The sequence below is a fragment of the Hemiscyllium ocellatum genome, chromosome 30 (genome assembly GCF_020745735.1).
Source record: "Hemiscyllium ocellatum isolate sHemOce1 chromosome 30, sHemOce1.pat.X.cur, whole genome shotgun sequence".
Classification (NCBI taxonomy): domain Eukaryota; kingdom Metazoa; phylum Chordata; class Chondrichthyes; order Orectolobiformes; family Hemiscylliidae; genus Hemiscyllium; species Hemiscyllium ocellatum.
This window is the reverse complement of record NC_083430.1, coordinates 30,199,532-30,224,936: the sequence shown is the minus strand read 5'-3', so window position 1 is coordinate 30,224,936 and position 25,405 is coordinate 30,199,532. Positions and strand designations below refer to the sequence as shown.

Below are 25,405 nucleotides of genomic sequence, written 5' to 3'. Positions count from 1 at the left end.
AGATGGTGACATCTTGCAAAATGTCCAAATTACAGAGGAGGAAGTGCTGGATGTCTTGAAACGGTTGAAGGGGAATAACTCCCCAGGACCTGATCAGGTGTACCTGAGAACTCTGTGGGAAGCTAGAGAAGTGATTGCTGGGCCTCTTGCTGAGATATTTATACCATCGATAGATACAGGTGAAGTGCCAGAAGACTGGATGTTGGCAAACGTGGTGCCACTGTTTAAGAAGGGCGATAAAGACAAGCCAGGGAACTATAGACCGGTGAGCCTGACCTCGGTGGTGGGCAAGTTGTTGGAGTGAATCCTGTGGGACAGGATGTACATGTATTTGGAAAGGCAAGGAGAGATTCAGGATAGTCAACATGGCTTTGTGTGTAGGAAATCATGTCTCACAAACTTGATTGAGTTTTTTGAGGAAGTAACACAAGAGGATTAATGAGGGCAGAGCAGTAGATGTGATCTATATGGACTTCAGTAAGGTGTTTGACAAGGTTCCCTGTGGGAGACTGATTAGCAAGGTTAGATCTCATGGAATAAAGGGATAACTAGCCATTTGGATACAGAACTGGCTCAAAGGTAGAAGACAGAGGGTGGTGGTGGAGGGTTGTTTTTCAGACTGGAGGCCTGTGACCAGTGGAGTGCCACAAGGATCGGTGCTGGGCCCTCGACTTTTTGTCATTTACATAAATGATTTGGATGCGAGCCTAAGAGGTACAGTTAGTAAGTTTGCAGATGACACCAAAATTGGAGGTGTAGTGGACAGTGAAGAGGGTTACCTCAGATTACAAAAGGATCTGGACCAGATGGGCCAATGGGCTGAGAAGTGGCAGATGGAGTTTAATTCAGATAAATGTGAGGTGCTGCATTTTGGGAAAGCAAATCTGAGCAGGATTTGTACATTTAATGGTAAGGTCCTATGGAGCGTTGCTGAACAAAGAGACCTTGGAGTGCAGGTTCATAGCTCCTTGAAAGCGGAGTCGCAGATAGATTGGATAGTGAAGAAGGCATTTGGTATGCTTTCCTTTATTGGTCAGAGTATTGAGTACAGGAGTTGGGAGGTCATGTTGCGGCTGTACAGGACATGGTTAGGCCACTGTTGGAATATTGTGTGCAATTCTGGTCTCCTTCCTATCGGAAAGATGTTGTGAAACTTAAAAGGGTTCAGAAAAAATTTACAAGGATGTTGCCAGGCTTGGAGGATCTGAGCTACAGGGAGAGGCTGAACAGGCTGGGGCTGTTTTCCCTGGAGCGTTGGAGGCTGATGGGTGGACCTTATAGAGGTTTACAAAATTATGAGGGGCATGGACAGGATAAATAAGCAAAGTCTTTTCCCTGGGAGTCCAGAACTAGAGGGCATAGGTTCAGGGTGAGAGGGGAAAGATATAAAGGAGACCTAAGGGGCAACTTTTTCACGCAGTGGGTGGCACGTGTATGGAATGAGCTGCCAGACGATGTGATGGAGGCTGGTACAATTGCAACATTAAAGAGGCATTTGGATGGGTTTGGAGGGATATGGGCCGTGTGCTGGCAGGTGGGACTAGCTTGAGTTGGGATATCTGGTTGGCATGGACGGGTTGGACCAAAGCGTCTGTTTCCATGCTGTACATCTCTATGACTCTAAACAACCATTAGCGTAGATTTTTGTATGCTAAATTTTAATTGGATCCAAATTTCACCAACTGCTATGATTCAAACCCATGTCTTTAGAATGTTAACCAGAGGTTCTGGATTACTAGTCTAGTAATATTACCATTAAACCACCACCTGCCATTTAGATTTGAACATGCCTAATCATTATGATTTTAAAGCTATCACACTAAATACAGCAATGTTTTTGCTATAATTTGCCCCTGTAAACAGTCGTGTCTGCAATGGTGAGAGTATCCACTCTGTTTTGCTGAGGTTAGTCCATGAATGTTTACATTTTGCTCAATACATTTCCTTGTAAAAAATGAGGTCTGCAGATGCTGGAGATCACAGCTGAAAATGTCATTCCTGATGAAGGGCTTATGCTCGAAACGTCGAATTCCCTATTCCTGAGATGCTGCCTGGCCTGCTGTGCTTTGACCAGCAACACATTTTCTGCAATACATTTCCTTGTCAATTTCTCCTCACTTTCCATCCTCTTCCCAGTATATTCTATTTGCTCAGTATTTGTATGGTGAAATAATATTAACATCTTCACCCTGATAGTGAGAGTCAGCTACTTGCAGCTTGACTAGCTTCTATCTTCACCTGACATCAACACATGCACACTTCCAATCCAGTTGAGCTGGGATAATGTTAGATCCTGAATTTTAGACTGATCCACTGACCATAAATGAACAGGATTGCGTGGCTAAATCAGGATGGTGTATATCATTTAACTAGTTTAGGTGCTCAGTGGTCACTAACTGAGCCATCATTGGACCGCTTTTACCATCATAGTTTCAGAACTTTCTGGTTTAAGCATAACAGTTACTGCTTTCATGAACAGTTAAAAGATCAGTGCAATCGCTTTAATTTCATCTGCAACGGCATTTATTTCATTATCCAAGTATTTTATGTAAGAATGTGTTGCAAGTAAACATCTCATAAAAAAGTAAACATATTAAGAGAACATTAAAGCAAATTAAGATGTTGATGAAACCAACTCTTTGCCTTTCATAGCCCACCAATTGAGGATATTCCAGTTTTAAATAGGCGTGAACTACACATCATAATGTGAGTTTGTTTCAAAATAAGGTATTTTTAAGTACAGGTTCACAGCAACGATTTTCCATGTCTTTATTCTCTGCATAAGTTAAAGTGAGAGTGCAAGCAAATAAGGTGCACTGATTTTGGGCTCAATTTGTGTGCTGGTTGCACACAATAACAAGTTAGATAAAACTGTACCACCCACTTGCACCTTTGCAATATCCACAAAGTTCATGAACCTGTCCTACTGCCATGCTGTTGGACAGATCTGCAGTTCAGTTCTTGATTAGTAGTTTACTATCCATTTCAGAATTGTAGACAAGCAATTTCAGGACAATAAAAACTAAGAGACTAATGGGAACACAGGAAATTCTAAAGAGAAGTAGGATAATTTGAAAATTCGCACATAGACTGACTGTAATTTGATAATTCGATAAGTTTAGCCATTGTGGTGCTTTACCCCAGTGTTCCATTTCAGAACTGACTATGCCATCACCAATCATGTTATAGGTGGTGTCCTGTGACCTTTTTTTATTTTCACTTATGGGAGGTGGGTGTTGTTGACTGGGCCCCAAATTTATTGCCCATCCCTAGTTGCCCTTACATGATACAAAATAACTTGGAAATTGTACTGTTTCCAAAATGTGTTCTAGTAGAAGAGATTTTCAGTGAGATTATCTTGCTGCTTCTGCAGCAAAATTAGAATCAATCTAACACATGTGGTGAACTACACCAGTCTTTTAGGAAACCATCCAAGACAAATAATGTATTTAATTATTCCCCATTACCAAACCAATGAGTGAATATTCAGCCAGCATGTCTATCCAGGTTTACTTGGATTCAGTTACTTGATATTATACCAGTGAGGGAGTTCATAATGAGTGAGAGTCAACAAGTTTAAAACATTATCTAGATTCCCACAAGGTAGTTTTATTGGTGCTGAGAACTGTGACATGGCAAATGAAAAGATAAAATAAATTTCTTGAAACAAGAGCCAAAATTTAGTGGTGAAATGTTAGGTCAGTAATGATCCCCTTAGGGTCATTAATAGTTATTTCTTTTGAATCAACTTACTCAGATATTTCATAATGCACCTCTGGGGCAGGTGGCTTGAATCCAGACTTTATGGACCAGAGATAGGGACACTACCATCATGCCACAAGACAGTTCATTTTTGATTACTGACTGAGCAAAATGATGCTTTTGCTGCAAAATATCATTTGATGGGACTCACAAAGATCAATCCTTATCCTGCAAGACATCAAATAAAATTAAATGATGTATTGTGTGGTAAACTGCACGAACCTGTTCACTGAGTCAAGTGGAAATGTTTGAAGCAGTTGAAGAGGGCATTTATGCAGCTGCAGTGTATCAAATAACAAGTAAACTTTTCTTTTAGCTTATTTTGTGGCTCAGAAATTTTTGATTTTTCAACAATATTTCTTCAGTGTTATTAATGCCTGAATCTATACGTTAAAAGTAGAATACTGGTCAAGTTAGTGTGTGACCGAGCAAAGCGTGAGAGTATTTTTGAAAGTTGCTAATCACACCTCATACTAAAAGGGTTAAGCATGTAACACGCAGATACAAGAAATGTTACTCTGAATGCGATGTATCGCTTTCAGGAGATGATTATCATCTATGCTTTTCCGTTAAGAAACCGCGCCTGCTGGGTTTTTTTAAAACACTGAGTACAAAATTGTGGCAGAAAGTTTCTTAACCCATTGAGCACTGTAATATCTTTCCTTGTCTAAATACATGCTGCACATTGCAGTGTGGCCTGTTAATGAGATAAAGGAAAGCATTGTCCACTAATATGAACTCCTGTTGTCTGATACTGATGTATTATTTTCAGATGGTTTGCAAAACACAATTTCAGTTGCACTCTGCCTTAGGTTCAACGGTCTCATTGACCAGAACCCAGTTGTTGGACATTTCCTGGTGGCCTTGCACTGTTGTAGCATTCATGAAGTCGGTTATGAACCAAAAATTAAAATAGAAAAAAAATGTAAATGCAAATGAACTCTCTGAGCACTTCATGATATGACTGCATCGTCTAAACAGGTGATCTGATGACAATATAGGTTGGTTGTATCCAAACTGGGACTGAATAACGGCCAGATCATCACAGTCCCTTGAATAAATAAGATTAAAGGGCAATTTATTGAAAATGTTAAGGTCATTCAAGGACTGGATGGGATTAATAGAAAGAAACTGTGTTCCCTAGTGAGGACAAAGGAGAATACCTTATACTTAGAGAAAAGTTGCTCAGGGGTTATGTCAGAAAGTAATTCTTCACTGAAAGTATTGTGGAAATCTCAAACTCTATTTCCCAAAAGCTTCTGAGGTTGCGGATCAATTGAAAATCTTAAAACTGGCTTTTGTTAGATGACGATAAGAAGCATTGCAAAACTAAAATGGATAAACAGAGCTGAGAGACCAATCAGACCAATCAACTTATATCAGACCTAACTGAATGTCAGAACTAAAAATCACACACCAGGTTGTAGTCCAATAGGTTTATTTGGAAGCACTAGCTTTCAGAGTGCTGCTCCTTAATCAGCTGGTCGTGGAATATAAGATCTTAGGACACAGAATTTATTGCAAAAGTTTACAGTAACTGAAATTATATATTGTAAAAGACCTGGATTGTTTGTTAAGTCTCTCATCTTTTAGAATGGGCATGTTGGTTTCAGTTCTTTCATGTGTAAATCGCAGAACTTTCTTAAAGTTACATTCCCAAGTGAACTTTAACAATAGGTGCCATATTGGCCCAGATAATGCATTGAAGGTGTGAAGTGCCCTGTGTAAGGCTGTCTGTGCCCCAGTGTTCAGACGGATTCTAATCTAAAAAAAGGATTAACAGAATCTTACATGGATTCATGCAGTTTTTGAGCAAAATAAAATGTAATTCTGCAAGTGCAAATTCACCCCACAAATATATGTGCATGCTTGTGTGTGTGACTCCAAATCAGGGATGTCTGAACAGATTCGAACAGAGGGGCAACCCATTCCTGTTCCTATATTCTAAGGAAGAAGCAGGTGGAACTGAATAATGATACACTTATCTGTGGAATGTCTTTATCTATGATTTGTATAAGTGTTACACTTGTTACAGACCTCCACATGAACATAGAGTACAATATATGTGGAAGTGTTCTGCCTCCTTAAATAAAAAACACCTGATGAAAGACTTTGCTTAAGGTAGTAAAATGCTAAGGCAAGTTTGCTCATTGTTGGCATTGAGGAGCTGAGTGACACAATGCAGTTTATTTACATCCATAATTTTCAGTTCTTACTGCATACTCATTTAGAACACACATTCCCAATTTTATTTGTAAACCAAGTTGTTATGTCACATATATCTAATTTTTGTATCGATTTTCCAATATTATTTGACTTGTAAAAGAAAAATAATCACTGGCTGTTCAATTTGTTGAATATTTCTGTACATAATACTCAGTGTTGTGAGCTGCTCATTTTTATAGTTTTTGGAATATGATGTAGTTCACTAATGAGGACCACAGTGAAGTATTTGGTAATTAGGGGTGAGAATTTGAAAAAGTTTGAACTTTAGCTTTAAATTGAGGGGGTGTTACAAAATTTGAATTCCATCATTTTGACATTTCAATGAGAAAGCAGTGGTGTGAGACCAAGGAAGGCAGTGCTTAGGCACCTGGTTGTAAGGTGTGGATATATTGGGAAAATAGGTTCATTTTTATACCCAACCATATGTAAATGTGCTTGAAGATAAAGACACATTGCAACCATAACAAAAATTAACACAAAATCAACTAAACTGTTGAAGTGGAAACACAACTTCCATTGTCAACACAAATAAAAACCCAACTGAACCATCAATTAGACCATTAGAATTCCAACTTAACCATTATGAGAACTGAAAAACATTTCAAAAGCACTAATCAAAGTAACCATCAGCTGCAGCTACACTGCCACTTTCATCATAATACAAAACAGCTGAAGGTGAATATTGATGTGAAATTGGCATCTACATGAAAGAATCCAGTCCCAGCCCTAGTCCAACTCCTAATTGCATAAGCAAGGTGATGTAACACCTCTGCAAAAAGGCATCTGAAACAATGTAGGCTTTTTGGAAAACAACAAACAGTTTCAAATTGATTTGTCGTACAAATTAGTTGGATGCCAGAATTTCACATTGAGTCTGTTTAAATAACAGGAGCTGTTCCTATTGACTAGTTTAATATTTCCCTTGAAATCAACAGAACTAAAGTCTGTTTACGTGGTCTTCTGTATTTAGTTACTCTTTGTGGTGCCTTGCTATGAATATGAAGGTTGTCATACTGCCTATGTAAGGGAGGTCAGTGGACTTTATCGTGATGATTTCAGATACTTATTAGATGCGGTAAGGTGTGATATAAATGAAAAAACCTTTTGTAAGGAAGTGAATTTTATATGTAAAGCCCTTCTGCCATTAGTAAAAACAGCCAAAGGGACATAGCACCGATGTGCACTTGTGTAAACATGTGAATAACAGCTTTGCTTCTAACGGACAGAGTGAGAGGTGCAGCCCATGTTATAAAGTGAGATTTAACAGCAATGCTTCACACTTGACTGCTATCAGCATTCAATTTTTAAGAGTTTTATAAATGTCAGCCTAAAATAAATGCAGAACCACCCAAATCGTAATTATTGAACACTCAACAAAAATAGGTGTGTGAGTCGAAAAGTGTGGCACTGGAAAAGCACAGCAGATCTGGCAGCATCCAAAGAGCAGGAGAGTCGATGTTTTGGACATAAGCACTTCATCATTCCTGATTCCGAAATGTTGACTCTCCTGCTCCTTGGATGCGGCCTGACCTGCTGTGCTTTTCCAGCATCACACTTTGCGACTCTGACTCTCCGGTGTCTGCAGTCCTCACTTTCTCTCAAAAATAGGTGAGCATCTACCAAATAATAATTTCAAGAAAAAGATTTACTACTTTGAAACACCATAATTAAAACCATTGCTTACCCCCCTTAGCTGTTACCATCTGTCTTGTTGCAAAGGATTCAGTCATATTTAGGGAGGGAGAAAACATTCCCGTGAATTGTGCACATGTAGTTTACCATATTATTAAGGGATCAGGCACGTTCATGTCTAACTTTGTTTCAAACTTTACAGAATTATTCTTCCTCTGAATATGTATTTTAATATTCTCAAAGATCATTGCATAAACATTTCATTCAAAAGGCGGTATCTGATCTGCCAGTAAACGTACTCAAAACTCTGCAGAGATACTAAAAGTAAATACCAAATATTCTTTAAGACAGAGAAAGAAAATATCATGGAAAGACTCATTAACTGACCACTTTGGTTATCAGTGGGTGAGACTTTGTTTTATTCAATGGGAGCATGTTTCAACTTGAGTTATTTGAGTTTGTTTTTTGGGATAAGAGATTTTTTTTATAGAAAGTAAACAAAAGTATCTTAATTTATCACTGATGTTAACCCAGGCAATCTCACTTCCTGCTGCTTTATCATTGTACAGAGGCAGATGTGAGAGAACCTGTTACCTGTGTCCCTGTACTGCATAGCCTGTTAATTATGTAATAAATACACAATTGATTGACAGATTAGTGGCAAACTTAAGCTGAGAAATTGTACCAATGTAATAAGATCACCCAGTGAGATGTTGAAAACAGTGTATCAATGGAGAATTCAATCTTAGAAAACTATGATTATTAATCCTATTTCATTGCCGAATCCAGATTTTAAAAATTTGCATTCCCCAATCAACTTGACACAAGGAGTAAGAAGAAAATGGGAGAAATGATGTAATTGTGGATGAAACCTGAAGAAATAGATAGCGGAATGTTTCTCTTTGACTTCGTGCTTTGGAGGCAAATAGAGTCATCCAGCATGGAAACGGACTCTTCAACCCAACTTGTCCATGCTGACCAGATACCCTAGGTCATGCTATTCTTTGGACTAACATTAGAGAAACTAAGTCTAATCTCTCTGCTAATAGAAGCAGGCCTACAAGGGGTTCACAATCACTCCATTTATGTGTTTTGGCTAGTGCACATCCATCGCACTCCAGATGTCAAGCTTTGTTGCAGATGTAAACTGACCTTAGGTAAAGACAGAAAGAAAGCTAACTTGTTTTATGTTGATTTTGTGTAACTTGCAGCCTGATATTTACAAGATCTCACAATTACCCTCTGATTGATTCCAGGAATTTACCAACAGCTCCATCTAGCTGGCTTTGTCTATTTAGACACCTTATTTGAACAGTGACCTTAAACGAGCAGACCATGTTAAACATCACAGCCATGATCCTGATCTAAGGCTCCCCTATCCACAAGCAGTGCCAAAGGAAATCTGTAATTATAGCATTAAATGCGCCACCATGTTTTGTTGCATTTATCTTATTTATCCAATTCTGTACCTGCTTGTTTTGAAGTTTGAAAAAAAACTAGATCAGGAACCTGTCCCGTCTGATCTAATTTCTTTCCACCGTCCCTACACGTAGTTCAAAGAACTAAGTTGGTATTTGATCGTGTATGGAGGCAAAGCTATAAGCAAGATAGAGGCTTTGAGGCTTTTTAGTTGACTGAGCAAGCTCCACCTTTGCTTTCATGACATCAGCTTCAGATGTTTGCAGCTGTGGGCAATAACAGATTTTACTGGCTACAGTATGCAACACTTAATTCAAAGGTTCTGGGAAAAGTAACAAAACAAACATGCAGGAACATTGCTAGTTAAACTGAAATAGTGGCTAAATTACTGATAAACTTTATCTTATTTGCACTATTATATCATATTTTTCATATAAGTCTCCATTTTGTGTGCAAAATATTTAATTTTATGACATGGTTTTGCTAGAGTTCTTGATGTTTTGAGGTCAAATTATATCAATTATTACTCTGGAGATTCATTCCACAGCTTGTGCCATAGCATGTTTGTTTCTGATGTGCTGAAAAAGGTTAATTTTAGACTGTCTTGTCCTTTAACAGTATTACCAATATTTATCAAATGGCAGTACCAAACCTTTGTCTAATATTTTAAACTTTCACACTCGACAGGCTTATTGTTGAAATGAAGCAGGAAGTGTTTGGAATATAGACCAGGAAGCAAAGTTTTAAGTGACTCTAGGAGAGTTTTTCCACATTTCTATTATAAGCTGAAGCATGGGTGCAAAGGCTAAACTGCTTGATTACAGTGTTAGAGAGACATAGAGATGTACAGCATGGAAACAGACCCTTTGGTCCAACCCGTCCATGCCGACCAGATATCCCAATCCATTCTAGTCCCACCTGCCAGCACCTGACCTATATCCCTCCAAACCCTTCCTATTCATATACCCATCGAAATGCCTCATATATGTTGCAATTGTACCAGCCTCCAACACTTCCTCTGGCAGTTCATTCCATTCATGTACCACCCTCTGTGTGAAAAAGTTGCCCCGTAGGTCTCTTTTATATCTTTCCCCTCTCAATCTAAACTTATGCCCTCTAGTTCTGGACTCCCCGACCCCTATCTACCCTATCCATGCCCCTCATAATTTTGTAAACCTCTATAAAGTCACCTCTCAGCCTCTGACGCTCCAGGGAAAACAGCCCCAACCTGTTCAGCCTCTCCCTATAGCCCAAATCCTCCAATCCTGGAAATATCCTTGTAAATCTTTTCTGAACCCTTTCAAGTTTCACAACATCTTCCTGATAGGAAGGAGACCAGAATTGCATGCAATAATCCACCAGTGGCCTAATCAATGTCCTGTACAGCTGCAATATGACCTCCTGTTTCCTGTACTCAATACTCTGACCAATAAAGGAAAGCATACCAAACACCTTCTTCACTATTCTATCTACCTGCGACTCCACTTTCAAGGTCTGTTTGTTCAGCAACACTCGCGAGGACCTTACCATTAAGTGTATAAGTCCTGCTAAGATTTGCTTTCCCGATTAAACTCCATCTGCCACTTCTCAGCCCTTTAGCCCATCTGGTCCAGATCCCATGGTTATAGTGTGAATGCATCAAATGCTTCAGCTAGTCACAAAGCCTCTGGTGTATCTACACTGCAATGTGTTGAGACCTCTATCAAATTTAGTCCAATGTCACTCACCCATTTACCACTGTCCCACTGCTTCAATCGCATTGCAGCAACAACCTTTAAAAACAGTCTTCTTCCTCATTCTAATTATTCACAACAGGATAGTTTTGAAAAGGGCAACCCAAAAATCCCTTCTGGAACACAGTCCATTACACATTTGTTTAAAATAAGTAAAGAGGTTGGTTTTAATTGGCATTTTGCCCAAACTCCCCATCAAAAATAAATCTGAAAATACTGACCGCTGATTGGAGAATCGAAAGCACTGGAGCACAGTTTCATGAAGGGGTGTTGATTACTTAAGAGTCAGATGAGGAAAAATTACTTCAATCAAAAGGTTGTGAATCTATGGATTTTTGTACTTGAGAGGTTCATGTGTTTAAGGCTGAGAGTTTTTGCCTTTCAGAGTAGGAAAGGATATAGGAAGTGGATGGGAAAGTGGAGCTGTAGCTCAAGATCAGCCATGATTGTATTAATGGTGAAGCTTGAAGGCCATATATTCTATATGTGCTTTTTGTTATTGTGTTCTTGTAAGATGTAGAGTGAAGAATTGGGGAAAACAATCACACACATAGATCAATTTACATTAATTTCCAGGTTTTAGGCCTTCACCATGTCCAGTACGTATCCATTTTTTAAAAAACAATAATTACTGCAATGAGAGGATAACTATGTACCCACGTGTCTGTTGTAGCTCCACGGTGAGAACATTAACCACATCATAGACTTTTGTCAGGGAGTTTCTCTTAAGCACAGCATTACTATTGATGTATCACTTAATTCTGATTTGAAGAAAGAATTACTAGTACCTCATCATTTTCTTAGGAAGCAGCAAAATGTTTGTGACCAATGATTTTTTTTGGTGTATGAACTGTCGTGTAGACAGACTTAGTAGCTAATTTGCATTCAACAAATCCTGTAAACAATGAATTAATGAATAGATAATCTGTTCAGGTGATGTTGGGGTGAAGGAGAAATGTTGGCTGGTACATCAAGAGAGCTCCCTGCTCTTCAGATGGTACCATGAGATCTATCATGCGCATTCCAGTGGGGAAAATAGGGATTTAGCATCTCGTCACCAACAATTTATCAGTCCCTCCATACTGCACTGAAGTGTTAGCCCAGATTGTATTCCCAAGTCCTGGAGTGGGACTTAAAATCAAATCTTCAGTTTGCCAAGCCGAAAGATTGATTAAAATATAAATCAATTTTTTTTCCATGTTTTACACACTTTCCTAATGCAAAGCAGTGCAAACTCGAGCAAGACTACAAAAAGCAGGGCTGATCAAGTTATGCAAGCACTAACCCAGATTCTTAATATAAAATCAACTTTTACTGGTAGAGTTGAAAGATATGCCTGCAGGCAAAAGCTTCTACAGTCATGCTAGTAAAGCTTGTTTTTCCCAACAAAGCAGATGATGTCAGTCAATGGGAGTTGTTTTGCTAAAACGTTCCCTTACTCAAATTTGGTGCTCACAAAATGAGGTCGGAGACGGATTTTATTTTCAAACTGTCGATTCATTGAAGGAAAATGCAAAAGAAGAAATGTGCATGGATGTGTCCATTTCTTCTCAAATTATTTTAAATTTGTATTAAAATACAACGCTGACAGTTTTTCAAAGAGGTGTTCAATAATCTTAAAGGGCCCTTCAGTGTCCAATGAATTAACAAATCAGATAATAATCATTCACTGTGAAGAAATGCTTTCAAAACTCAAACATTTTAAAACGGTTTAACCTATGTTGTGTGACTTGTTTCACGACTATGTACTTCCTCTAACTGGCACAGGCCTTTCATGCTGATTGAGCCAGGACACACAGCTTGTGTGAAAACAAACCACCCACCTAGTCTCACAGCCTTCATTCCCAGAAAGTCTCACAGGGCACGCATAGTGCTTATTGAAAGCCACCTTTCCAGGGCAAACAGCTCTCATATGGAGTCACATTGGGTACACACAGTGCTCATAAATACCAATCGTCTATTTCACAGTTTTCATATCAAGGAGCATCACATAAAGGAGGCACCATGCATATTGACAGCCACATCTACAGGTCTCACAGCTTTCATAAGGAGAGAATCACAGAAGGCTTCGTGACTGACAATGAGTGGGGCTGTGACTCACATGGAGAATTCTGCACCTACTCTTTCTGAGACAACACACAGTTAAGAGACTTTGAATGTTAACCTATCCTTTTCTGCCGGGTATCTATGTCAGAGTAAGGTCACCTCCAAAGAAGAGTCACATTTGACTGAAAGTGTTAACTGTTTCTCTCTCTCCCAATGCTGTCAGAGCTGCTGAGTTTTTCCAGGACCTGTAGTAATTTGTTTTTATATCAAAGTAACATGGATTGGCCTTGTCTTTCCATTATCCTCAGGGGAAGATACTTTGCTAACGGAAGTACAGGGAATTACTGTCTTAACTTTCCACCTTTCCAGCTCATTCAATTTAATCAGAGAAGGAAGACAATAAGAAAAATCAGGCACACAAAATTTCTGTGAGATCCTTAACCCAGAGCATTTATCTTCATCCTCAGTGTCAATACAAAATCCGTTAACATGAAGGAAATGTCTTTGAGAGTCAACGTGCCCTCACCTTCACTTCAGTAACTATGTTTAACTCGGGCACTCCGCTTTAATTCAAAGCAATCCAGTCATCAATTTCTTTTTTCAGATTGCTGTTTGACTCTGACACTCCTCTTTAATACTGGGTACATCTAAGCTCTGCATTCACCAGTCAGTGCACGCTTTTATTTTCTCTGCAAGCTTTGCACTAGCAAGTTGACAAAGTAAACAATCATAGACACTAGGAACCAGTTTTATTATTGTACTTAATTTTCATGCAAATACTAGAGTAGCTAATCAACGAGGGAAGTCTTCATTACGAGAGATCTGACTCACATAAATAATGTCTAGACTGCAGGCGTCAAGTCAAATTCTATTTACAGCTGGGATCATGTTGAGCTGGAATACTTATCTTTTGGCCACTGTCTGAATGTTCATAACTGTGAATGGAAGATGAGCTTTTACATCACAGCTTATATACAGCTGTACTTTTTGTGAGTGTATAACTGGTCAGTTACACAAGGAAGAGAAGCATTTGGTTAATTAGATCAAATTGATAATCTACCCACTGTCAGCCCTGAATGGCTTAGAAAACTGTATTCTATAGTTTAACACATTTGATTTCTTAACACTTGGGAGAAAAGGCTCAGCAACATTAACTCTTCAGCCATTGAATACTTTGAAAATATACAGCTGCCTTATTTGTGAAGACGAATAGAATCAATATCTAGAGTAGTAGAATGTCCTTTAATTGTATGTTGTTGGCATCGTGCGTAGTTTTTCTTTCATGTGTTCTTCAGCAAGGTAAAAGATGTTAATATTGTGCAATTAGACATCCTTCATTTTAAACAGCCTGTGTCAGCCACAGCATTGATGTAGAGATCCCCCTGCATTACTGTATTCCCAAAAGAGCAGCCTCTACTGCAATGGTGTTGTTTTGCACAGCAGCCATTTTGGCATATCTGATAAATACCTACAAGGAAACCAATGATGATTTCCTGAACTCATTTCAAACATGGACATTACAGGCACAGGATACAGTAAAGGCTATGGGACTGACACAGTGCCACCAATATTACTGAGGACCTGTGCTCCAGAATTGGCTACATTCCTAGCCAAACTGTTCCAGTACAGCTACAATGCTGGCATCTACCTGATGTTATTCAAGTATGTCCTGTCTGCAAACAGCAGGAAAGATAACATGAATAGCAATTGTCTTTCACTATGGTAAAGGAGTTCAAAACAAGACGGCGTAGGTTTAAGGTGAGAGAGGAAGAATTGAAAAGAGACCTGAGGGGCAACTTTTTCACAGAGGGTGGTACGTATATGGATTAACGATATTTGGACAGGCACATGAATAGGGAAGGTTTAGAGAAATATGGGCCAATCACAATCAAATGTGACCAGCTTAGTTGGGAAACCTGCTTGGCATGGACAAGTTAAACCAAAGGGATCATCAGCAAAGTAAGAAATTGTGTCATTGCCAGTGCTATCAAGTAGCACCTCAATCACATAGTTTTGACCATTTCCAGCACTGTTATGACTGACAGGAGTGTGTAGATGCATAATTGTATCTCAAGAAATTGAGGAGGGTTCGGGTGCAGAAAATGATAGTAAAATATGATTTTCCCTTCTTCACCCTTTACTGTCACTTCAGAAACCATTGAGTTCCAGAGGGCCTTCTTCAACCGAGAGAGTCATTACCACAATCAAAGATACAACATGACCATTCAGCAAGGTGAAAGAGAATAGAAGACAGTGACAGGATCGAGACTAAAGTATTTATATGATGTTCTTGTGTCCCAAGTTTGACCAGACTGGACTTCTCTACCAAACATGTAAATGTACAAATAATTAAGCACTGGGTGTAATCATATTAAATATAGCTTTCATAAATATATATCTATGTAAACAACAATGAGATTAAGAATAATTAACTTGTTGGCTGACCCAGTTTGCTTTTCTATGTAACTGTTTGCACAGGATTAAGTGAATGATGTAGCCAAACATTCCAAATATATCTCAGATTAGTAAAACTATTTAATTGGCCAGTCTAACTGATACTTTCGTTTATTTCATATAAAAATGCACCCAAACTTCTCTTTGTGAAACCAGAGACATTCTAAATTCCTCCATTGCAAGTAAGGACATCAATCTATTTTACTACCAGGTCTGGTTGAACTACAGGACTTAAAATAGATGAGATCACAAGTAGGTTTCTAGAACTATGTGTAAAGCTAAGGTGTGCCATGAAATTGGAAGTCTACTCAAGATTGTATATCTGCCATCACGATGACATTGAGCTTCATTAAAATAGTTTGGCTGAATCTCAATGAGACATCCTCAAATGTAATGAGAGAGATCCAGTGATAGAATTTGAACTGCTACATCCAGGGAAAGTGCTCTTCTGTTCCAATTAAGGGAGAAGGAAGAAAGTAGACAGAATGAGAAGATAAGTGGCCAAAAAAAGTCTACATTTTGCAGTCTCCTTCTGGGTCCATGGGGAGAAAAGGAAACCTGCCTTAATTTCTATCTTTTCAAATATTGAGCAACGTTTTCTATGAAGACTTTAAGATTATCAAGGGTTTGAAAAGTGGAGATCTGGAGAGGATGTATCTGCTTGTGAGGGAATCAAAATAAAAGCGATGCATACAAGATCATCAGTAACAAATGCAGGAAGGAATTCAGGCAAAGCTTCTTTGTTCGGAGAATGGTGAAAACGTGCAATTTGCCACTGCTGCATTCAGCCAAGATGCATTTAAAGGAAAGTTGGACAGCTCATGAGTGAGGAAATAACAGAAGGGTATGTTGCTAGGGTGAGGTGAAGCAAGGTAAAAAGGAGGCCCAATTGAAGCATGACCGTGAGCATAATTATTGGGTCAAAAGGTACTGTAGGTTGTGTGGCAGTTCTATGCCCTGCAACATCTTGGGTTCAAATTATTTTAATTTTTTTTCAACTCCAGTTATGCTTTGTCACCTCCATAAATAAATCTGCACTGTTTACCAGCCAGGGCAGTCGGCTGTGGCACGTCTATTGGCTGCAGGCCATAGCCTAGTTGAAAAAAAACCTCACTTATATATTCCTTGGTAACCTGTTTTTTCTGCTCAGAGAGAAAAAAGACAACAGGAAGATTGCTGTTCCTTGGAATTTTCATGACAGGTGTACCTTGGCTAACTTTACTTACACTGGCATTGTCTATTAGTGTCTTCAGATTTATTATACCAAATCCAAATAGAAAGGATTTGTATCATGGGGGATTCATCAATCATACCTAGCTGCCTGTTGTGAAGAGCCTTCATTACCTCAGATTGAATAAACATGCTGCTCTTCATGTGAGCTGGCAGAAAGTCATCAAATAGATACCCTGATGGTTTCCTGAGGCAAGTAAATCATAGGATGTGCACTCAATTCTTATTCATTTTCATTTCTCTCCTGCTGTTTCCTTTTTAAAAAGGCTCACCACTGCTGTCTTCCACTCCCACCACTTCCTCCTGGAGTCAGAACAATTTATACGGATAGACCTAAAAGTGAGGGGAAAAAAACAAATTCCGTAGTTCCAAGCACCAGCACAATTAATAAAGATGGAAGCTGAGGTAAATTTAAATCTAGTGATTAGCTAAACACTAAAACCCAGAGATTGCAGGCAGAAGGAAAAACTATGGTTGGTAAGGAGTTCCCCGGTTTATACGTTAGCAGCATGTCGGACAAGAGATTTCACAGTGATGTACAGCAAGGAAGAAGAGAGTATACTTACATCCTTGGTAGGAGGTAGAGAGGAGCACTGACCAGACTTAGATTGATAAAGTAGAACCAGGAGTATCCATGCCAATTATTTCTTCCTGGTTTAGCACAGTGGTGATCTAGTTTTAGAGGTGCATGTTTGTAGGATGAATTCGGTCTTAAATTCTGTACTTATTTTTGGTCCATTTCAAGAAGTGCATGACTATGATCATTATGATTTTTCATAAATGTTATTCTAGATTTGCATTCAGGTACTTCCTAAGGAAGGGTATTTAATATTTTGATCTTAGAATTAGTTTGGCGTCAGCACTGTACATTGACAATTAGGTCATATTACAATTGATCACTGGTTGAGCTGGTAACATTAGAATGCAGCCAATAATCACGTGCTTTCAATATATTCCTGTCTCCTGAGCAGCCAGGTAGATTATTAATGACTGAATAAACTCTTATCATTATTGATGGGTCAGAAATTAAAGGCAAAATAGGGGTGAGTTTAATTTGCAGGCTGTTTTTAGCATGTAAATTGTGTCAAAGAAGAGATGTCGCATTCCTTATAAGATGCTAGACAATTTGCATTGCTCCATTGTTAACCTCATGAAAACTGCTGTTTGTCTTCTGCTTCAACATGAACTTAAAGAAATTGCTGCATTTGTCTGGTAATTGTGCTTAAGCAGAAAATTAGCACTGATAATTAACTGAGTAACTATCCTAACTAAGGAGATTTACATGGTACATTGTCATTTGACATTGCCAGACCAGAAATGGAACAATTGAATTGATGCTGTCTCAATCTTCTTTGAAAACTTAATACTTGAAAGATTTTAATATTTTTTCTTGATTTTTACTTTTTATCTTGCTCTCTCTTAATTCAATTTTCCTTTCCTTCCCTATATCTATCTTTCTATATATGGCTTAACATTTTATCCATTACTTAATTCAACACTTCATTTCCTCATCCAGCATGCTCTGTTTTTTTTCTCTCAATCTTCACTTCACACTGGTTAGGCATTGATGTCGATGCATTCATTTACTTTAGGCCACAGATGCCCTGTTGTCCTTGCTGCACTATTATTGGTTCATATCTTCAGTAATTTTCATGTGAGTTCTTTTGGAAGGATGAGGAGGCAGGATTCGAACTAACAAAAACTTTGGAAGGTGTCCCATTCCAGAAAATTCTCGATTTGATGCTCTTTCTAATACAAATGTATGCTTGCTTGAATATATAATTTAATGGAAACCTTTTCAGCACCTTGTTTAATTAAGCACGTCAAGTTTGAAGTTGCCTCAGAAACATCAGGAAAAGGTAAAGAGATGCGATTCCTCTTATGGCTCAGGCATTTATTCAAACAGTATTTAATCCATATGAATTCAAAGAAACGTTTCCATCTCTGCCAGGTTAGCAGATCTCAGACAGATTAGTGATAGTGGTGGTATAAATCGTCATAGCACCAGTTATAAGGAGGGGGAGATCAACTTGCGTCTTTTTACTGTTCATTCTTCCTTCCTGGGAAAGCTGAGTGAGGATGGGATTAAATGTGATGTCCATACACTCAAGTAACTTGCTTAGGCTCTTTCTTTATCATGGTGGTAAAAACAATGACTGCAGATGCTGGAAACCAGATTCTGGATTAGTGGTGCTGAAAGAGCACAGCAGTTCAGGCAGCTTCCAAAGTGCAGCGCTTTGGATGCTGCCTGAACTGCTGTGCTCTTCCAGCACCTCTTTCTTTATCATCCTGGTGAAGGTCACAATTTGGGATCAGTGTTGTGTATCACATATTTCAGATTTGTATTGCAACAAGAAGATAATGTTTCCAGGTGCTATGATTTGGAGAAAAAGGAAAACAGTCTGCATAAAACACGGGAAGGGAAATATAGTACAAACATTATCATCCAGGTTAAGGGGATATAGAAACCGCAATAAGGACTACCTTGAATGGGTTATAGGAATGATATGGAATTTGCTATGGACTAGTTAGTACATATGTATTATATAAAAAGCACATGGGTGCTTGTAAAATATACTGAAGAACCCAAATTGTATTTGTTTACTTTTAATCCAATCTTAATTTTAATTTTAATAATGCCTCGTGAGTGCTTCAGACATTTTCCAAAAATGTTGGTTCACCATATAGCTATGAGGATTAATTTGTCTTTAAGGATTGCAGAGATGCTATTGTAAATGAATATCTGAAACACCATTGGGACCTCGTGTGCATTAAGGAATAGAAAATATCAGTCACTTGAAAGGAAGAACCAAACTGCCAGGCCACCTTTTACAACTGAAAGGATTTCAACAAAAGTAAAGGATACCTTGGAGTGTTATACTCAACATACTATTATCTATTTATGTTGTGGGAAAAGTGACAATATATGCACTTCTGAAGTGCCCAGTTAATCAATACTTTCTCTTGTTGCCCATAATAAAAGAAGATGCAATGTTATCTATTTGGCTGCATACTTTTCAGCTTGCACTTGACAAGTGTGTATTCATATATCCAAATTATTATTTATCAAAACTTTATGCTGAACTAAAATTGGCTTATCCAAATCTTAAAAGTGTGACCCAGAAGGCAAAATTGACACACATCACTGCTACCGAGTCAGGAGAATGAATTTGGACTTCATATTATTTGATTCAGAGAGAAATTCTGTAAATATCATGTTGCTCCATTTTCCTCATCTTTCTCCTCAAGATTGCTCTATTTTTGATGCCTCCTTTTGCTCTGATCTCACTCCACACCAACTATCAGTGCTGCACATCTTGCAAGTGAATTTTATTCCATTTATAAAGTGAAATTTGTAAATAATAATTTTTATGTGAATTTGAATACATTAGTGATTTTTACTTTCTAAAATCAATCACACACAAATAAGCATCAAATGCACAGATTGTGAAAAATAATATCTGCTTTTTCACAGGTCAAACTGATCACTTAGGCAATAACCTTACTGGAAGCAATGGGGAAAGTTTTGTTTTAAAACAAAATCTGTTGTATATAACCAAGACCTTTTTGCCCTTTGGGGTAATCAGACCATGGCTGATCAGATTGTGACGTCAAAACCAAATTCTTGCCTATGTCCGATAACCTTTCACCCCTACCTTACCAAGAAACTATCCACCTCTGAATTAAAAATATTCAAGGACTCTGTTTCCACAGCCTTTTTGAGAAGAGAGATTCAAAATATGAGGAAGCTCTGTATATCTGATGCTGTGTCTGCACATTAGCTACTCACAATTCATATACTAAGGCACCCAGATTACTAGGGCATCTTAAAGCTCTGGAATCTTTCACCATTTGGTTAAATTGTTCTTTTTTATTCTGCTTCACATTTTCCAACATTAAACTCCATTTGTCATTCCTTTGATATGCAGTCAATTCATCTGTTTCCCCTTGTAATCTCCTTTTTCCCTATTTACAATTTACTTCCCTACCTATCAATTTGTCTTGAAAGTTTAGCAACCATACCTTCCAACTCTTCATCCAAGTCATTTATGTAAATTGTAAACAGTTGAGGTCCATGCACAAGCCTCTATGGCACACTAACACTCACATTTTGCCACCCTGAAAAAGATCCATTTATGCCTACTCTCTGCTTCCTGTTTCCCTGCAAGTCTTTTTTTGTCAGCAAGTTAGTATAAAGTAAGTGTGCTTCTTATGCCTCTAATTTTCCTGATGCAACTTGGATCTGCACATATTCACTTCAAAAGTGCAGGGGTAAAATAGCACTTCTGTATCCTGGTAAGCCTAAATGGTCTTACTCCTCCCTAATTTAGTAACCCCCTCCAGCCCAACAGTGCTCTGTGATTCCTGTGTTCCTCAATTTCTGACTCCATAAGCATCCCTAATTTTAATCTTTCCACCATTTTTGACTATGCCTTTCAGCTGCCATGGCTCTAAGCTCCAAAATTCCTTCCCGAAAAGTTTTCCCTTTTTCTGATTCTTTTTCTTTTTTAGTCACTAATTAAAAAATAACTCTTTTTTGACTATCTGCCCTGAAATTCCCTTATGGGGCTCAATATCAAATTTGATTTGATTGCAGGAATGTTACTGTGTTGGAGATGCTACGTAAGTACAAATTGCTGTTGTTGAATTCTTACTATCTTATTGAGCGAGGTTTATGAAATGTTGTTGGGAGGACAAACCTTACAACTGAAACCATTCTCTATAGCATTGAATTCCAGCAAGTTCCTTTAATAACTGATGGAGAGCAGGAGACTATTCTTAACATTCACACACCTCTGTACAGGATTATACATTGGGTAACAGAGAGACTTGGAGGCGCATTGAGTACGTTTTCAGCATCAACTTGTTACAAGTCAACATCTGCTAAATGTTTAGACCTTATTAATACTTTTACTAATTAGCATCTGCCTTTGTTGTTGACATGAAGGGAAAGAGAATAATGAGTATTTTAGTAACTATTCAGTCCCTGTTAATTCCACTTACAGGAAGAATACAGATGTTTCCTAGAAATATAACAGAGTGGTTTTGCTTTAAACTGCTAGGTTCAATGTTGTGTGGCTCACAGTGAGAATGTGTTATAAATATGTTATCAGGGTGCAATGTTTATAATGTAAACAGTAATTGTTCAGCTAAGTACACATTTCTCTGAGGTGTAATAAATGTATTACAAGTTTGTCATAACAGCATAAGAGAATCTGATTGATATGTGATTAATATTCAGGTGTTCATCTCATGTCCATGTAACTCAGAATGAAAGAACATTGCGGGTGTGTTAGGAGTGGAATATGGTTTGTCACATCTACATGTATTCTTAGTGCTTGAAACATAGGTCAGACTACTACAGGTACACTACAAAAGTGTAACGTAGTTTTATAAACAGTTAAGCAGCTCATTGCATATCCCTACAAGTGACAATGTTAAGGGGAAGCATGTAATGGGTAGGCTATGAAAACCATGTTATTAGGAATTCATCTGCAGGTTCCTCTTTTTGGGGAGCATGAGAGAAAGCATTACAACTATGTTATAAATAGTTCATCTGGCCGCCACAGACCTTCATTACTTTCAACAGGACAGAATGTAATCGGTGTGTTATAAAACTGACTATTATGCTTCCGACTGCTTTTGCCTTCTGTATAGTTCTGGACTTCTGGAAACTTTACCTCGACATAATCAACATCAGGCCTTTAATGAACATTTCTCCCACTGTTCTGACTAAAGGCAGTCCAAATCTCTCAGACTTCAACAGCAGACATCTCTCTGCCAACTGGATGCCAGCCAGCCTATTTCCCTTTAAATGGATATTTTCTTTACGCCTTTAGAGGCAGCCAATTCATCACAAGTGTAATATAACCTTAAGCAATATGAATTATTGTAGTGTTGGAATGATTCTTTTTTTTTTCTTGCCCTATATTTGTTAAAGCTGTTAAAAAAAAATCTGAGTGAAGCACAGACACTTTGGCTTTGGGCGGGTTTCTTTTTTAAAAGTTGACATTTGGAACGTTGTGGGGAGTAGACAGTAGCTGCAGTGTTTGAGCAAAACAGAGTACAGCCAAGGGAAAGACTTGGCGTGACTGGATCCCTTTCCAAATGGCGCAAGCAAGCCAACTTCAAACATGTGAATAATAATCTATCTGTGACTGCCTCTGTTAGTCGCTAGAAGAGTCTGTTCCCTCCTAAATATTTCTCTGGCTGTTTATGCTGGGTCTTGTGGCTTTTGCGTGTGTTCAATTATAAGATGGCATCTGTGTTTGCAGGTTTATTTTAAAAACTTGAGTTTTCACTGAAAAATTTCCTTAATAAAAATAAAGAGTTTGAAAATTGCGAAATGCGAGGGCGTAACTCTTAGCATATCAACTAAACATTGGCAGTAGGAATCAGAAAAAAAAACCCTTTGTCTACTTTTTCTGAATATATCCAACATATTGCTGCCTTACTAATATTACCTCATCCTTATTTTGGGTGAAGTTACTCATCTTCAACAGTGGAAATACAGGCAAGTGTCAAGAGTGAGCTGGTTTTTATTTTAGATTAGTTAACAAAAAAATGAGCTCAACATTTTTTTGCGATGTGGTAGGAGGTTCTACTCACTTGAGGACAGTTGGCATAGAAGACAAATGTCCCGTTAGCAGGCAATGGAGTAAAGGCATGCTATTTGGTTCACAAGCGATAGAGATTCACAACTGTTGTTGTGTTTTCAGAAGTTTCATTTGTCTTGTTAAAATCAAGAGGTGTATGGGACTGGGAGGCAGGTGCAAATGTCATGAGCATTTGATTGGTGACACAGCCACCATGACAGGAGTGTGACAATCCCACATCATGATGTTTCAACCTGAGTTAAAACATTAGGTGGAGAAAAGGGATGGAAACAAGTTGCTTCCACAGTGGTGTTTGTCGAGGTTCATCCCGAGCAGCTCCGAGCCACGGGACTCCGTGTTCTACGGTCTGTTGCCCGGGACGCACACCGAGACGAACATCAACTGTGCCTGGAGGATCATCAACTCAGTGGAAGACCCTGTTTGGTCTGTCCAAAACCTGTTGATCTTCCAGCTGAAGGAGTTGACCCCGACTGAGTGTTGTGGACTGGCACATTCCAAGGTCCAGGACTACGTGTTGAGGGACGCGCTGAAACTTGGGGCAGCTCCGCCAAGGCGCGGTGGGAAAGACCACCGTGTAACATCTGCCTGCCTAAAGAAGAACAGGAGGCCCACACAGTAAGTGGGCTCTGCTGACACCTCAGCTAAATATATGGATATATGGATAGCAAATGTACAGACCTGTATATACGAATGATTACTCAATCTCTGTATGCAAAGAAATGGAATGTTTACATATGTATGGCATGACCAACTGTACACATCATTAAAATATTTTATGAATAAAGTATATTTTGGAAATTAAAAAAAATTAGGTAGTGGAAGGAAATGTTGACAAGTAAATTACTCTACAATGCCTTCCTGAGAGAGCAGCATTAGCAACGTCTGACCAGGTTGAAAGATTTCCCTTTCTTATCCGTATTTGTCTGGTACCTGTGCCTTGGAGCATTCTACTCTGCCTTGCCACTATTCCACCTCCTCTGAAAGATTCAGACAGCTGGTATTAATACTGTTCAGTTGGGCAGCCTGCAGGAGATGCCCGACTTTGGAATGGTTTGTCTTCTAATTGTATTTCAGTGCAGAGTTTTCCAGAATTACAGCCTTAACAAAACGCTAGTGAACATTGTGTAGTGAAACTGATGGTCAAGGGTGCAGACTTGATTTTTAAATTTAATCTACTACATTAACAAAGCAACTTATGACTATGCACGAATGTCTACTTCACTGTACATTTTCAGTGGCTAACCATACTTTTGTTAGTTTTGAAAGTCATGATGTATAAATGCAATTAGAATTTACCCTGCTGAAGCCTAAGTTTTCCATTGTATTGAAACTCACATATGACCTACATGACATTGTAATGCAGTAGATTGACAGATTGATTTGGAATTTGGACTCATTTGCTATATTTTCTATTGATCATTTTTGTCTTTAGTGATTCCTGTGAAAGGCTGCGTGGTTTGAGTCTGCCAGGCCAAATTTCATTCAGCTCAAAATGAGCAAAACCCACTAGCTTTCTGAAAGCAGTCTCTGCTATGGAGTTGAGCTCACTGCATATTCTGGGAACTGAAGGAATTGCCTCTAGGTGACAGAAAATTAAACACTCTTTTAAAATTCACAAGTGTGATCGAAGATAAAGAGAAGGGTTCACACTGGGACATGAAGAGATATATTTAAAACAGAGACATTATTCAGGAAATTGTATGCCGCCAGCTTTACACCATATGATTATGAATAATACTTGTACTTGTATAGTATCTAGTCATGTTGGAAAGTTTCAAAATGCTTGACTCCATGAATTACTTTGAAGTGTGGGAACAGTTATGTGGGCAAATAGACTATTATTCTTGTATAAGCAATGTCCCACAAAAACTATAAATTTCACTAATCTCCACAGTCAAAGGATCAACCGCAGCCACTTTGGCCTCGTCCACTTTATGCCAACACCAAAAACGTCTTTCCTCCCCTCCCTTGTCAGCATTACCAAAGTACTAGTCCCCCAGTGAAATCCTGATCTGTGTCTCAATCGTCCTCAACACCTCATTCCCTCACCATGGCAGCTCCCTATCCAATCGCAGGAGGTGTAACACCAGCCTTTTTATATCTCCTCTCCTCACTATCCGAAGCCATAAACATGTTTTCCAGGTGAAACCATGACATAGTTGTACCTTTATCCATTTAGCATCTGCTACTCACATGATAACTTCTTGAACAATGGAGGAAGTCAAACATTAACTGTGGAATACCTCCACTCAGTCACATGTGTGGCTCTGAGTTTCCAGCTACTTG

At 38.6% G+C, this 25,405-nt stretch overlaps 1 protein-coding gene across 2 annotated transcripts in view; it reads left to right on the top strand.

Annotated features, from left to right (window-relative positions):
* LOC132830142 (runt-related transcription factor 3-like) overlaps window positions 1-25,405 on the top strand; it is a 156,696-nt gene that overhangs the window by 107,541 nt on the left and 23,750 nt on the right. Inside the window, exon 6 of one of the 2 annotated variants that reach the window (XM_060847652.1) lies at window positions 14,971-15,051. The exons of the other annotated variant lie outside the window; for it this stretch is intronic. Within the exon in view, the coding sequence (XP_060703635.1) occupies window positions 14,971-15,051 (81 nt within the window). The remainder of the gene's footprint in view (window positions 1-14,970; window positions 15,052-25,405) is intronic. 2 annotated transcript variants of the gene reach the window in all.